This window comes from Carettochelys insculpta, chromosome 16, assembly GCF_033958435.1.
Source record: "Carettochelys insculpta isolate YL-2023 chromosome 16, ASM3395843v1, whole genome shotgun sequence".
In the NCBI taxonomy this organism is placed as follows: domain Eukaryota; kingdom Metazoa; phylum Chordata; order Testudines; family Carettochelyidae; genus Carettochelys; species Carettochelys insculpta.
The window spans coordinates 36,244,803-36,260,827 of NC_134152.1; the positions used below are offsets into that span (position 1 = coordinate 36,244,803).

Sequence of the window (16,025 nt, forward strand, 5' to 3'; positions counted from 1 at the left end):
TTTTCGAATCTTTCGTTATCACCCATGTCTCACATCCATACAACATGCTGCTGAATACACACGTTTTCAAGATGCCCAGCTTCATTCTTAAGCTAATTGCTTTGTTTTTCCAGATCTTCTCCATCGCCTTCAAACTCGTTCTTGCTTTCATGGTTCTAGTCGCTCTTTCCTTCTTACAGTCTAGATCATACGTTATGTTGCTCCCCAGATATGTGAACTTCTCTACATTTTCTAGTTCAATACCATCCACGCTGATCTTCCTTCCTATTTTCTTATCTCCAAATACCATTGTTTTTGTTTTATCGATGTTCATAATCAGTCTGTACCGCTTCCCTTCTTCGTTTAACACCCACGCTGTTTTCGCTAGCTTCTCCTCATCTTCCTCGGTGATGACTATATCATCCGCGAACCTCAAGTTGTTAATTCCTTTCCCATGCAGAGATATCCCTTCTACCTGGTTCCTTGATCTTGTCCATTGCTCTGTCCAGATGTGCGATGAAGATACTTGGCAATATTGGGGCTCCTTGTCTCGTGCCTCTACTTGTTTTAAACCAACTTCCCAACTCCTCGCATGTTCTCACCGCTGCCTCCGCATTATCACTGATATCTTTCAACAACTATATTAGTCTGCTATCCACTCCGTATGACTCCAACACTGGCCAAGTCACTTTCTGATGTATGGGCTGCAGTATAATACTGGTTGGTCAATTACAGACTATAAATGTTTTGGATAACACCATGAATGTGATGTTAATATCACTGTAATCCGCCGAACCTTGTGGGGAGGCAGTAAGTTTCATTTCTCCATTACAGATGGAGAAACTGAGGCAGAATGGTGGGGTGAATAGCACATGGGCACATTGTGAGGTGGTGACAGAGAATGCATGCTTGCGAGCACCTGGCACTGTTCTGGTTACTTTGGGGGTGATAGTGCTCCCCTTAAAAGGATTTTTAGCATTATAGAGACCCTATAACATACTCCCTTAATTTTCAGCAACTATTTTACTTTGTGCAGTTTGAAACTGATACAGAGCAGAATGACCTGCCTGATGTATGGAATTCTCCTGCATAACAATCTGTGTACTAATCCACAGTAACCCTGCTGTGAAGTTGTCCTTGCTGTAAGGCGATGTGCGCTTGTTGCTCTCTGAAGACATCCTGTGTGGAGAGCAGGGCAGTCCTTCTGGCTGCTAGCGAGGCATAAGCTATATGTCATCTGGCAAATGGAATTATCGCTCCCCTGTCAGCGCCAGAGTGTGGCTGCTTCATTCTCGGTTCAGGGAGGGCAACCACAGTACTGGTTCCCTGTGCCTCCACAGGGAGTCTTGGCAGCGTTTTGAATCTGAATCCAGAGACGTTTCTGATGTGATTAAGAGGTTAGGGGAAAATGTGACTGGAACATTTATGGTGCATTTAATTTCACATAAACCTGATGGGAGGAGAGCAGTGAGGGATTCTGGCTTCTGATTGCTTTGGGGTTTGTTCCGTGTCTCTCAGATGAGGGACAGCTGTGACAATGCAAAAGCCAGGGAGGAACATCAGATGCTAAGGAGCTGCTAGTGAACAAGAGGGACAGGGTGGAGCCGGGGTGGGTAGACTTTCCATTTGTGTCCATTCCCGGACACTAACAGTGGATTCCTTTTAATGCCCCTCACCAGTCTATTGTGGCTGTCAAGCAAGAAGCTGCTTTAGGTACAGGGGTTTGTTACTTCCCCATTCCATGTAAGCAATCCAGTAAGTAACAAACAGCTATTCACTACCACTCCAGCCATCCTTTATCATGGATGCGGTGGGTTTTGTTCCATTATGCAACATCTTAATGCGCGTCTGTGGGTCCTAGTCCATCTCTGACTGATTTAAGTATCAGTTCAGAGCTGATTGAAAATTTTCTCCAACAAAATACTTTCTGGGGGGCAGAAGACGTATCTTTTGTGGAACAATGTTAATTGTAAAAAAAAAAAAAAAAAGAAGAAGAAAAATCCAAAACTTGTGTCACCAGCTTTGGGGTCAATTTATCTGGCCTTGTCATTCAATTGTACTGCAGCTACATTTCACTCTGATCCTTTTCCTTATCTGCAAATGGAGATAATGCTTGTCTACCTGCCAGGCAAATTGTCACACTGCATCAGCTAATAGTAAGAGGCCATATTCATAGGGCGTTTTTTATCCAGAGGTCTCAAAGTGCTTTACAAAGGGAAGTTGTTATGATTATGCAGATTGGGTAAACTGAGGCACGTGGCATCACCATGGCTTGCTCAGGGTTACCCAGCAGCCAGTGGCAGAGGCGGGAACAGAACACAGGCTTCCTGAGTTCTGCTACAGGAGACACAGCTAGTGCTTGTAAAGTGTGTATAGTTCTACCAAGGGTGGGTTCCGGCAGAGAATGGGATTGTCAGTATTGTTGCACAGGAAACAGCCTATATTAACCACAGTCTATTTTGTAGTAAGATTCAAACACCATGATTATGCTAGTGGAAGCTTTCGGGCAGAGATCTCGCACAGGGGGCTGACCCCCCTCAGGACTCACAAGTTTATTACTTGAGGAGGGGTGGGTGAGCTGTCAGCCTCCATCCCAACTCCCATGTAGCCTCCTATAAAAACATTTTTAATTTACAAGGAGGGGGTGGTCCATGCTCTTCAGCTGCTGTACGAAAGGGTCACCCCTACAGCAGTTTGAGAAGCGCTGCCATAAGGCACAGGTTTAGTTCAGTCCTTCCCAGAGGTCTAGCACAAGACCTATGTCCTCAAAGCAGAGAACTGGGTCTAAGCCCAGTGCACACCATCTGTTTAGTAATCTGCAGGTTTCTACAGGGCACGGTGCTGTTTTGCTTACGGCTAATCTGCGGCTTGTGCTTTGCCCTGGAGAGTCAGTACCAAGGCCTGCAGAGTAATTCATGCAGAGACAGGGCAAAGGGGGAAGGCGGTTGCTTGCGTTTCCAGCTTGCCTTCAGAGGCACCTGCCCCCTTGTGTGCGCAGATCACAACCCAATGCTGGCGGTGTCGTAGTTGGTACTACCGTAGGTGCTGGATCTAGGGGAGCTGGTACACCCTGGACTTCAAGAGGGTTCACAGTTCAATTCTGTGGCTCTCAGCACCCCCACTGTATAAATAGTTCCGTTAGCCCTGGGTGCTAGTGGATCTCCATGTCGGGCAGTCCTGCAGGACTGCCAAGCACTGTCTGGCTCAGAAAGATAGAGAAGAATTTTGTCCCCTCCTAGTTCTCCCAATAGGGCAACTCAGCTGGTTTCTAAATCTATAAATTAAGATCTCATCAGAATTTTTTCATCACATTATTTTCTCTGAAAAATAGCTTTTTGACACACACAAATTGGCACAGAACATTTCCATTTGGGTTGAAACTTTCTGATTTTTTTTTTTTTTTTTTTCAGAAAAAAAATCCAAGATATTTACCAAAACCAGACTTTTTTAAATTGAAGGAGAGTTAGAAAATGTTTAGCAAAAAAATATTTTATGTTCTTTTTCAATGAAAAACCAAAAATTGTTCACAGGAAACACCTACAATTTTCTTTTTATTTCCCATCAAAAATAATTCCCATTTTTGGAGCAGGTCTAATCTATATGCCTATAAATCTCCACCCCTCTATTGCTAATGAATTGGAAAGAATAATCTCAGGTTTTGCAGGTTATGCAAAACCCAATATTTGCTGCTTTGAATCATTTCTGAGCTGAGCCACGTGACCCCAGTTGTTGAAATAAGGCAATTTCCTCCAGTGCTCACATGAATGAGGGAAAGTGCTAAACATACCACGTGATCCTGAAATTTGTATCGGTTGCCTACAGCAAGCTTTTATATAGTCAGTGTTTTACTTTCCACGGACCCATAATAGCTCTCTGGGACCCCGGAGGATAAACGGATGTGTTTGTTCGAGCTGTACCAGCAAGCCAGGCTCAGCTGTAATTACAACAAAATAAACAGAAGAAACCCAGTTCCTGTAAAAGAGAGTGCAGTGACAGTGCGTGAATGGAGCTCTGTGGTCAATCCAGATGAAATGCAACCAAAAAGGAAAAAAAACCAGCTGGTGAAAATGTCATGAGCTAGCTGATATTGGTGGCCAGTAGAAACCATTGTAGTTACTGCAAATGCTGTCTGCTGTAGGTTAGAATGGTGCAGGTTGAATGTCTATATTCGGGCACCCTCAGCACCTGACTGGTGTTTGAACCAGAGAATTTTCCAAACCACAGGAGGTCAATATTGTCTAGCAGCATTACCAACGCTACCATGGCTCACTGGGGTCTTGAGACATTTAGGGGTGAATTACAGCTAAAAAAAACCCCAGCTCAGAACACTGAGAGCCAGCACTGCTGGCTGGAAACAAACTTTATTGGACTGTGGGAAACTTGGCCCCAGCCATGATAAGTAGACATCCAGCTAACTAAAATCATTCCAGTCTAGAGAAGTTCAGCCTGTCCTTTCCATACAAGCCTGGCAAATGGTTAACTGCGAGGCAGTGGCAGAAATGGGAGGAGAACTTAGGAGTCCTGATGTCATGTCGCATGCTTGAGTTCCTCCCCAGATATTAGGCTCCACCATCCCCGTATGCGTGTCCAGACACGGCACCTAGCGTTAGGCATTTCTCTCAGCTCTGCGTCCCTCTTGGGTCGGCCCACGTGGCTGGGAAGCATGGGCAAGGCTGTTTGCTGTTGCCAGCCAGTCTAGCCATACTGCAGGAACAGGCTTTGCTGCGGGCTGGGAGCATGGCAGCAGCTGCAGAACTGAGCAAGAGCTGGGAGACTCTTCAGAACTTTCTTTGTGAGGTTTTCTTTTTTTGGAGGGAAGGGTGCGGGCAAAGTGGGGTTTGCTATTCAACCCTACCTGCTTTGCTTCTTGCTAACTGGAGGGGCAGCAGGTAGGGCACTGCGGAGGTGAATGATGTCCCCAGCCGTGCCTGTTCAGTCCCTAGTAGGCCTTTGCTTAGCAGCTGGGGCAAAGGGCTGGTTGCTCAGCGGCAGCTCACGTGTTGTAGGCAAAGGAGTGGGGCTGTTACCCCTTTGAACGTGGGCCAGCCTCTGACTGAGAAGGTAGGGGCTTGCCCCGTGCTACTCGCCGCAGCTGCGTATGGCTGTGCACTGGATTCACGAGCTATCTCATGGCTGTTACATGCCCTGGTCGAAGGAGACGAGCGACAGACTACACTTAGCCCAGGCAAGGACGAGACAAGCCATCTCTGGGGATGGCTAGAGGGGTAGTGGCATGTCATGACTAGCCCTCAACCTAGCCTCACGTTTACTCCCCAACCTCCTCTCACACCCCGGCCTGGGCTTCTCTTGCTTTGTGGCGTGGACTTCCCAGCCTAGACTCAGCCAGCGAGCCTGCATACGTTGGGCCCTGCTGGTATGAGATGGGATGAGGCTGGCGTGGGAATTCAACCCTGCTGGATGCCACGGGGACTTTCTTCTGTGGCATGGACTTGCCACGGCTGGGAGCTCTGCAATGGTGCTCCTTGGCCTAGCAGACACATTGCCAGCGCTGAGTCAGCACCTCCCTCCTCCTTTGCTTGTAGCAGACCGTTGGTTTTCCTCTGTGTTTTTGTGGGGCAGTGCGGCTAGAGTCTGGGAAAACCACAGCACCTCCTGAAGGCTGGAGAGAAGGCTTCAGAAGGCCCCTTTGGGCTGTAGTTCAAGCCGTGATATCGATACCCAGTCCCTCCATCTGAACATAGGCTCACTTACTCATGTCACGTCACGCTAAGGGTGTCAGGACAAGTGAGTTGTGTGGAACATCCAAGCACCTGCCGCCTCACAGATGGCATTGTTACACTGTCCAACCCAAGGGGATCCCTAAGTGTTCGTGTGTCTTTATAAATGGAACTCCACCACTCCTCTGAGTTAACCAGAAAGCAAGGCCAGGCCCTTGGACATCAGCCACAAGACTCCCTTCCTCTCAGTCCAGCCTTCATGGCTGCGGGTTGGCTCTCCAGCCCGTCCAGGGCTGTGCACATGGTCATGTCAGCAGATGGCTTCCTCAGTGCTAGGCGCAAAGGCAGCGTGGGCTACGGAGCTGCCAGTCGGGTTTCACTGCACACAGACCATGATCTCTACGAAGCAACACCTGTGAGTTCTCTGTCTTTTCCCTAGGCCATCCCAGAAACAGATGGGTCATGTTAGATGCCGAATGAGGGGCCCTCTTAAGGTTCCTAGCAGGCCCTTTATCCACAAGCCCCAACAGCTTAGGGCCCTTTCTGCCAGGGCGAGGGTGCTGGTTGAATTCCAGCATGGACGATGCCTTTCTCGTGTGGGCTCCATTGTATAATGGGTAGTTACTCTGTGGCCAGACCCTGAACCCATTGCACTGTTTTTTTGTGCCGTCACGTTAGCCCATCCTAGTGCAGAGGGAAGGGATCCTGTGAGACAGCATGTGACTGGCCGTTGGGTTCTTCAGGATCCCTCAGAATGATGGGGCTCCCGAAAGGGAAGTTATTTATTATAGCCATGTGCAGTGGCTGCTGATGGCAGCAGGATCAAGGGCATGACCCTGCCTTAAATGAATAACTAAGGTTAATGCATTGTCTCCTAAATCCTGTGTTCTGCAAATAAGCTCTTGTTTCTCTGTTTCCTTTCTGCCCTGGGGCAAGGGTCAGACCCCCGTGTTGGGAGGTGGGAGGCCGGACGAATGGGTGTATTTTATCCAGGCAGTTTGCGATGCAGGAAATGCATTTTTGTTTCTTGTATCAGAGTGGAGTTGGACAATTGGCCTTTTAAAATAGACTCAATTTGAGGAAATGCATATGTTATTGTGTCCCTGTTTAGCTGGGAGAGGAGGGTCTGTATCTCAATACACCATTTCTGGGTTGTTTTTGTTTGTAAGTGTTGCATTAGCTCCCGCCTCCCCCTCCCCAAAGTAGCAAATATAACACAGAGGTTTTTATTTTTTTTCACCAGGATTTAAATGGACAAACAAAGGAGCTGCGTCCACGTCTCTGTCACCTGAAGAAAGGCCCCAGTGGCTATGGCTTCAACCTCCACAGCGAGAAGTCCAGACCTGGGCAGTTCATCCGTTCGGTAGATCCAGATTCGCCAGCCTCTCGTGCGGGCCTCCGACCCCAGGACAAGCTGGTAGAGGTACGGGCCTGGCAGGCATCTAGCTGCATGGACTTGGGGGCTGTGGTGGAACAGAAGGAGTGTTGCCAGGCAGGGAATCCTAGTTCTCTCCCAAAGAGGTTGGCTATCACAAGACAAGCAAATGGTGACAGGTCCAGGTCCTCAAAGGTATTTGGGTGCCCAACTCCCGTGGGTCTCAGTGGAAGTTGGGCCTTTAAATACCTTTGAGGCCATGCTGGGTTGGTAGCAGGAAATGAATTAGCGAGCTTTCAATTTTTAGGACTCATAACTACCCCAGCACGCTGCCCTTCCTGCAGCCTCCCCCCCCAGGCTCTCAGAGCAGCCTGGCTACAGCAGAGAATTAACCCTCTGAGGCAGACCAGGGCTCCCCCTGTGTACAGACAGAGAAGATGAGTGGCTAGCCCTAGTGCATTGCAGGGAGTGACCTTGGAGACCCAGTCCAGACTTACCCATGAGCCTGTCATTCTGTTTCCTCCTCCATATTGTGAAAACCCAGCAAACATTCCCATAGCAGCGCAAGTGAAGGTGTCTTGCACGGTCAATGCATTCCTCCTTTCAAGGATCCAGTAGCAGCTGGCTGGCGCTTGGCAGTACCACTGCAGAGGGGATTTGCAGTCTTCCAATGATGCTGTACTTTTTCAGTCAGGGCGGATGTCTGGCTGCTCCGCCTCCTTGGAGGGGAATCCGATTTGCTCCACTGGAATAAGTTCTGCAGTTGATTAAATGCAGCCAGTCTTAATCACTGGTCCGAATCCTAAAGGACAATGCTAATGGCCCTGGTTAGCTAGAGTCGCCCTCTGCCCATCAGGGAGGGGTGGGACACTTTAACTGGCCTTCAGAGAGCTAGCAGGGCTTTCTCCCTCCAGCCTCTGTGCTTTTCTCAGCTGTGCCTCTTGGGCATTAACCTGCTTTGGGATCACCAAATGGGAGTGCCCCTTCTGCACAGATTGGGGGTGAGCTGTAAAGTCTGGACCTGAACTATCTTAGTTTTGGAGGAAGAATGTGTCCGGATCCAAGGATTTGTCTTGAGCCTACCCCTGCATTAAATACCTCCTTGGGCCAGACATCTGTAGGAAACAAGTTTGATTTCTGATAGCATTTCCAGGCCACCTCCCAGATTTGGTGAAGCTCAGGAAATTTTCTGCTGCTTCTTCAGTGTCAGCTGCTGAGCTGCCCCATGATGTACCTCTGACCCTTTTAGATAACATCCTCCCCCTACATAGCCTCTTCCCTCCCCAGAAGACACAGTGCATTTTGCAGATGATGGACAGAAGCCTCTCTGGTTTGCACAAAGGGTCTCTTGCAGGTTCCGTGCAGTAACTTCTACTCACCTGAGGGAAGTGGCATGAGCCGGTTTGGCTAGGGAAGCCGTGCTGGAAATACAGGAGAATTTTTGTCCCTTTGGGTAGCGACTGCTTTACGTGTCACTAAAATGCAGCCACCTCTGGTGTGATGTATGGCAGCTGTTTAACAGTATACAGCATCGCTATTTCACCATAGCTTAGCACAGGAAGTGAAGTCTCATGTATCCAGTTGAAACTATAGTAACAAACTGTGCAAACCTTTAAAATGGGAAATTGTGGATTGTGTTGAATTAGCAAAATAAATAAACCTTCCTTAAAGGAGTTTGCTCTTTTACTTAATTGTGAACAATAGATTGTTTAAAATGACAGAAGCACCATTCCTTATATGTACTTGCTGTAATTTAATCTCAGATGGGTAGCCATGTTAGTCTGTAGCTTCCCAAGAAAAAAACAACAAGCAGTCTTGTAGCATCTTACAGACTACCAATTTTATTTATTAGGTAATGAGCTTTGGTGGTGGGTAAGACCTACATCTTCAGATTTGGTGCAAAAGTAAGGATCAGTATCTGAAGAAGTGGGTCCTGCCCATGAAGGCTCATTACCTGACTAAATTGTTACTCTGTAAAGTGCCTCAAGACTGCTTGCTTTAATTTAATGCATGTAATTCTTACTGCTCTATAACAAAGACCTTCAAAAGCTCTGTAAACTCCTGACAGTATTTTAAACCTACACCCATAAATAAACAGAGCTGTCACTTAACCCAAGATCAAATTCTCCAGCAACTTATTATGTTGTTTAAAATCTCTATCATGGTAGTACCTGTAGACCATTCAGGTGGGTGCCTCTCTGTGCTCAGCGCTATACATGCCTATAGTCAAGTCCAGTGTCTGTTCCAAAGAGAGTTTAAACCATTTCCCCTGGATTCCCACCCCACCGTGACTCAGCCCTAGCAACTGCCTTTCCAGCTAGGGGGCCGAGCTGGGGTTTGCACCATGCTCTGAAGGTTAACAAACTCAGACTATTGCTTAGTGACAGTGGCTGAGTGTTCCAAAGGCCACCAGGGCGAGCAGGTAAGCATGTGCTTTGAGATCCCAATATAGGAAAGCATGTTGCCTGGTTTCAACCAGTGAATAATCCCATTGACATGAATGGAGACTACTGGTGCACCTAGGCACGTGCCAGTTGGTTTTGCTGAATTGCAGCCCGGCTCTGTTAAAGTAATATATTCATTGGTGCTGAGGTCGTCATGGTGGTCGGTCATGCCCTAAACATCTCTTGAACATATGTGCCTGGCAGCTGGGAACCCTACCTGCCCTGAGACCTGCTGCTCCTCACGGCCTCACCATGCCCTGTCCTGGCACCTGAATGTTTAATGCATGTACTGTGAGTGTGCTGGGCGGGCGGGCATTTTCTGGCTGAGCAGTATGTCACCGGGAGGCATTTTATTATTTATTTATTGATCCCTGGCATGGCCTCCAATGCGCACAAAGGGATGAGGCGAGCTGGAGCCTTTGGAAACCTGAGCCACGTGCTGGCTCTTCGGGCTTCCATAAATATTTGATGTGAAACAGCTCCTCTTTGTTGAGGAGTTTTATGGGCAACCCAGGGATTTTGGGTAAAAAGCTGCTCCCTGCCAGCTAAGGGGGAGCTGAGTTTCAAACCACACCTCCCATCAGCCTCCCCGTTCCATGGGAATGTATTGGCTGGCCCAGGTGTTTGTTTAATGAGGTTAGTACCTGGTGCGAACTGAAAAGACTTGTCTGAGCCTCACTGGGTGAGCCAGGGTTAAAAAAGCTACGTGCTCCCTGATCATAGCCAGGGGCCACCCAAATGTCTGCGCGCGCCAGCTTGCTGTGCCCTGACACCTGAATTCACTGAAGGGCAAGCGGCCTTTCGCAGCAAGAGATGATGGGGAGGAAGCAGACCGTGTTGCTAGGATATGGAGAGGCGGCAGAAGGCCTAGGTGTGTGTTTGCCCTGGAAGCATGGCTGCGGGTTGCGGCTGTGACTGACCCTGGTACTCCGGCGGGACAGGACACGGATGGTGGGCCTAGTAGAGATGGGCCTTGAATCCATCCCTTTGAGCCAAACCCTCTCAAACTTAGGGGACAGCTTGAGCTTCCCAGCTGACCCCTATCTCTGGATTTGTGGCACTAGCTAGCCCCGTTTTGTAGGTGTTTCCCTCCCCTGCCCCTAGGTGGGCTCTCTGCCCATTCACCAGCCGGGATCCCCTCACAATGTGATGGTGAATGGTGCCACACAAAGACTTTGGTGACTGGAGGCTTTAATGCCCAACCAATATAACTGGGCCTTTGGGGGAAGACAAGTTTTTATCCAGCCATATGACCTGACTAGTTTGTACCCTGATTCTTGCAATCGCCAATACCTGTATGTTTAGTATAAAGTGAAACCCCACGTCAAGGTAGTTGCCCTCCCAGGAGTAGATCTGGGGTTCAGTCTGTCTCACTCAGGTCTCCTTGGTTCCATTCTAGGCCCTGCTACTGACTTGCTGTGTAATACTTGACAAGTCACTTTGCAACTCTTTGCCTTCGTATCCCTTTTTTACAGCTGGGGGAAGGTAATACTGACCTGGTAAAAGAGAAAATATGTTAATATTAGAAGCATTCTTTGAACTCCTGCTGTGAAAAGTGCTGCAGTGCTGTGATGGTGTGGGGCTGGAAAAAGCGATTCAGTGGGTAATGGAGAAATCAGCTGATGCCCTGAAACATGACGTGAGAGTTATCCTGTCATATGTGTGTGATAAAGATATAATTGATTATAAAATGATCCAAGCCCTTTAACAGAAACACAGTTATGGTTGCTAACAACCCTCTTGCCATGAACAGCATCTCTGAGCACTTCAGCTCATTCAAAACTCATTACAATGTAGTAGCAATATGGTGTTAGAGGGCTGGATAATTTCATTACCAGTTGTCCTCGTAATACACGTTCTGCTGCGTGGATCACCTCTCTCTGTTGCATTACTGCTCAGACTAAATCAGCACGTCTGTTTTGAAATCCACTGAGCTGTCTTTTTAAAATGCAAAGTGCAAACCAGATGAGGAGTTGATGGTTGTGTTTTGTGTCTGAATAAAGAGCACGCAATTAAAAAATTAGCACTAAGAAGGGTTGATTGAGTGGAAGTAATGGAGGTGGCTGTATCAATAAGCAGCTTGCCAGCCTCAGTATTTTTTTTGCTTGGGACACCATGTGTACTCCCTCAGCACCAGGAGTAATGCTTCACGGTTACAATTGTTCCTCCTTTGTTGCACAGAATAATGAAGAGAATAATATCTCAGTTCTTTACAGGCACCGATTAGCATCCCACAAAGAACAGCAATTAATCAGTGCTTTTGGTACTGGTAGAGAGATGCAGCTCTCTCTTTAGCAAATACAGAGGAGCAAATAGACAATCGTTTTCTCCAATGTGAGATCCTTGTTGGGTTTTTTAAGCTGGCCATGTAGCATCAGCTCATGAGTGGGGACCTGTGGTGAAGACTTGCAGACCTCCGAGCTGCGGAGACCTGGTTTTGTAGACAGAAAGGACCAACCAGCGACTTGGGTTGTGAAGGGGAACATAATAGGGGAATCAGCTGAGCTCTCTCTCAAGGAAAGTGGTATTGGAGACTTAGGCCATTTAGAATGGCACTGGGCAAACCATTGGAGAGTGTGCTGGAGCGAACTGCACTGGCCAGAGGCCACCCGGACACCAGTGATTCCAGACAGAAAAAATATTTAAAAGCTCCTTGAACACTGCCCAGCTCTCAGGAGAGCTGAGTTCAGTGTTGGAGAGGCCCGCTCTCATGGCCAATGGAACATGCACATTCAAGAGGTGGGTAAAAGGCAGCGGTGACCTGGGACTTGGTGAGACCTAATGGAAGATGCTCTTGCAGGGACCTCTGAATGAAAGTTCATCCAGCTATTCTCTGGGTACAGTCCCTCTCACCTGCCCAGCTTCAAGGCAAAACCTAAGACAAACATAGTAGGAATTGGTGGCTAGCATGAAAGGAAGAAGAGCCTTTAGCTCGTGTTCCCTAATCTACAAACCCACAAGAAGAGGGAGCATCTCTTGTAGCGAGCCCATTGTGAGTGCTTGGGGGTCATGAATAGAAACCCATCAGTGACACAAAATTGCCTCTGAGGCTGTTAATTTAACTGCACGTGTGGAGACATTCCAGCTGGTGAAGTGCAGTTCCTGATGTGGTGGTGTGCAGCACCAAGCATTTGTCAAACAGATGCTCACATTTTTTACTTAGGCTGGCGCGCAGGCTAAAAGCTGCCCTCCCGCACTGCACAGGAAACACGGTTCTAAAGTTTCCCTCTCACTACGTATGATGATTTTTGCATTGGTGTTGGCGTAATCTGTCCAGAAGCACTTACACCCCTGTTGTCCCTTTTGCAGGTGAACGGGATAAATGTGGATGGCATGAAACACTCGGAGGTTGTGTCAAACATCAAGTCCAAGGAGAACGAAGCCAAACTTCTAGTGGTGGATCCTGAAACAGATGAATACTTCAAGAAATTGGGGATAATCCCCACAGAGGAGCACATCAAAGGTGACACTCTTCTTAACCCCCACACAGCTGTTCCCTGAACCCTACAGTGATTCTGAGATTTGAGTGTTGGACTTTCAAATGGGATTTAGAACTACAGGTCCCAGTGACTTCCTCTGTTTGTCTTGGTGCTCATATAGCCCCTACTGCTAGTTACCTGAGTTTCGATGAGGTTTTTATAAACAGAACACGTCCCAGGTGCATTTGCTTTTATACAATTCTCAGTTAACCCCTGGGACTCCCTGCCACAAGAGTTTGTAGAGACCAGTTTAGGTAGGATTCAGGAGAGAATGAGACGTTGCTATGAACAGCAAGCATGTCATGTATAACTAGCTACGGTAAATGTTTATAAGTAACATCAGTCTTAATGCTTTAGGACAGTGGTTCCCAAACTTTCTGGCATCACGCCCCCCTTTTGATTTTTGAGAAACCCTCACACCCCCGCAACCTCTGTTTTACCATGCGCCAGCTGCCTGTGAGCCGCCTGCCTGAGCCCCTCTCCTAAAGCCAGGCACCACCAGCCCCTCATCTAACTCCATCCTCCCCCTCCCTCTCCCCCCACACTCACTCACCTTTGCAGCAGGCAGCTAGCTCCACATGGGCCTTTGCTGGCTGCCTGGTTCTTACAGCAGCTGCACCAGGTCACCTACGTGAAATGGAAGGGGCTGAGAGCTGGAAACAAGGGCCAGCTTTTTCTTTGGGTGTGGGGAATGACTGGGGGGGAGGAGGAGGGAGGGGGCTGGGTTGCCTTATGCTCCCCCTGGAATTTCTTCATGCCCCCCAGTTTGGGAAACCATGCTTTAGGACATAAGATGAAGCCTAACTGCCTGAGGTTAGGAACAAACTTCCATTAATAAATTATTATACAGTTCTACAGGCATTCCTTTCAGTTTTCTCTGAAGCATGTAGCACTATCAGTGGTGGGCTACCAGACTAGGTTTGACCCTACAATACAAGTTCCTAAGTCCTGAAGATAACCTGTGTCATATACTTATGGAGGGGCAAGGAAGTCTGGAAAGGGACAAGAAGCCAGAGTGGAGCCTGCAAGTTATACCACTGCTGTCCTGGAACGTATTTTCTTTTACTCAGAATGTCTGGATTTGGACATCACAAGGGAAAATAATGTAAAGATCCTATAAATTCTAGGAGCCTTTAGAAAGCCTGTGCATGTATGCAGACACACAGACCAAGTGCCATATGTAAGTGAAGGAAGATGTTTCACATGACAGAGAGAGAGCTGATGATTGGTGCAACATTATCTTTGCTGTCGAGAACTGGCAGAGAAAGCTGCCTATCTACTCTTTGACTTGTGGAGCTGCGGACTCCTGTGCTGGGAGAGATCTCTGCATTCCACCAAACACATATTTCCATCCTTGCTGGCTGGCTGAACGGGGAGCTCTATTTTTCAGCACAGCTGTTTCTTATCTAAACTGAATTCTGGCTCAGGCAATCACTTGGCTCTTTCAAGTATCCAGTGGAGTGAACTGTCCAAAAATATGGGTCAAACAATTAGTAGCACCAGCCGGGGAGGAAAGCAGTGTTAGATGTTCAGAATTCAAAATGGAACAAGAGGAGATGATGAAAAAAATACTCTGCTGTTGGCACACAGGATAATGAAGGCCTTGTGCTCTGCTGGAGGAGATGCAGTCAGTGTTACTGAGACATGCCTGATAGGCAGTTGTCTCTGCAAGCAGCATGTCCTGGCATCAAAGCTCTGACTGCGGCACTAGGGCATGTTTTGTCACAACTTTTCTTTGCCGATTTCATGTTCACTAGGAATCAGGCCCATGTGGCCACTCATCAAGACACAGACTGAGTTTAAAAACACCCAACAAAACAACCACCCTAGATCTCCCATTAAGATTTTCATTTGAAATTGCCCTGGCTTGCACCCAAAGGGGCGGGGAGGGGGGTGTCACTGACTGCCACTCATGCAGACTTCGCATGGCTGTTCTGGTTTTTGGCTGTGCCAGTGGTTGAGTCCTGACAGCTGGGTTGGCAGAGCTTTAGAACAGTTCTGAAATGCTGCTGGCATCGGCAGGATGTCACAACAGACAGGGATGCAGCGCATTTGCACTAGAAGTGGCAACTTTGGATTCCCCTGGTATGGAAAGTGTCCTGAATTTACCCCGATGCATCGACAATGAGCACTTTTTGCACCTGTTTTGGCTAGATTTTGTTACACAATGAAATGTGAAAACCTCATTAATAATATTTGTTTTATGATAGCATCCAAAGGGCCCCATTTGACCCATGGTCTGACTGTGTTGGTGCTACACAATCACACACAAAACACAAGCCTTGCCCAAGAAACTTACAGCATCGACAGAGAGGTTACCTATTTCCTACTGGTACCACCATGACTGGCATAATTGTACTTCCCAGTGATCGCATTTCCTATGTTCCAAGCATCCTGCCGAACAGGGATGTGAAATTATTGATGGCAGCTCATCTAAGTTGTCCTTTGTTAACATTGAAGGATAATTGGAAGGCAGTGCAATATTTATTGCAAAAATGCCACATGAACTCCAAAAGAGGTTTCGCCCTGCCTTCCACATTTTAGTGAAGTTCCCACAAACAAATCAGATATATTCAGCAAAGAATCTCGCTTAGGTATGCAAGTATTCTGAGTCAAGCGAGGTCTGTTTTTAACAAAAATGGCTATATGATGCATTTAATTTAGGGGAGAAACTATTTCACCCCAAGTAATCCACAAAGTGGCATTTTTTGAAGGGTGGGGGTATGAAATAAAGTGAAAAAAGGAGGAATTGAAAACAAACTGGATCACAGAGGAGAAACCCAAGGGAATGAGTAATTTTTATAGGGGCTAAGAAGCAGCCTGCGCTGCAGTCTAGTGATGATTCCAGGAGACCATTCATGCCACAGTTCAGATGGTTTGCAGAAAGTGCTGCCTTCTATTAGCCCTGAAAATAGGAAGGGCTTGTAAGAGTTACTGGGCTGAGTAGGCTAGAGGAAGATCTGTCTAACTCGTCTGTCTTTTGTTAAATGTATTTACCAGGGCTTCCCTTTGCTTGGTCTACAGGTGGAGTGCCTCAGCCTATTACTAATGGGTCTGCACAAACCCAGGT

The 16,025-nt window shown here is 47.5% G+C and overlaps 1 protein-coding gene and 1 long non-coding RNA gene across 3 annotated transcripts in view; one reads left to right on the forward strand and one right to left on the reverse strand.

Moving 5' to 3' along the window:
* NHERF2 (NHERF family PDZ scaffold protein 2) overlaps window positions 1-16,025 on the forward strand; it is a 100,756-nt gene that overhangs the window by 77,071 nt on the left and 7,660 nt on the right. Inside the window, exons 3-5 of one of the 2 annotated variants that reach the window (XM_075010207.1) lie at window positions 6,901-7,080; window positions 12,786-12,939; window positions 15,956-16,023. In XM_075010207.1, coding sequence (XP_074866308.1) covers window positions 6,901-7,080; window positions 12,786-12,939; window positions 15,956-16,023 — 402 coding nt within the window. The remainder of the gene's footprint in view (window positions 1-6,900; window positions 7,081-12,785; window positions 12,940-15,955; window positions 16,024-16,025) is intronic. The other variant, XM_075010208.1, reaches the window with a different exon arrangement.
* Window positions 6,985-12,901, reverse strand: LOC142021435 (uncharacterized). Its single transcript, XR_012647690.1, has 4 exons — window positions 12,764-12,901; window positions 10,770-10,972; window positions 7,530-7,789; window positions 6,985-7,120 (listed from the first exon to the last, which is right to left on the reverse strand). It is a non-coding gene; the product is annotated as an uncharacterized LOC142021435 (long non-coding RNA).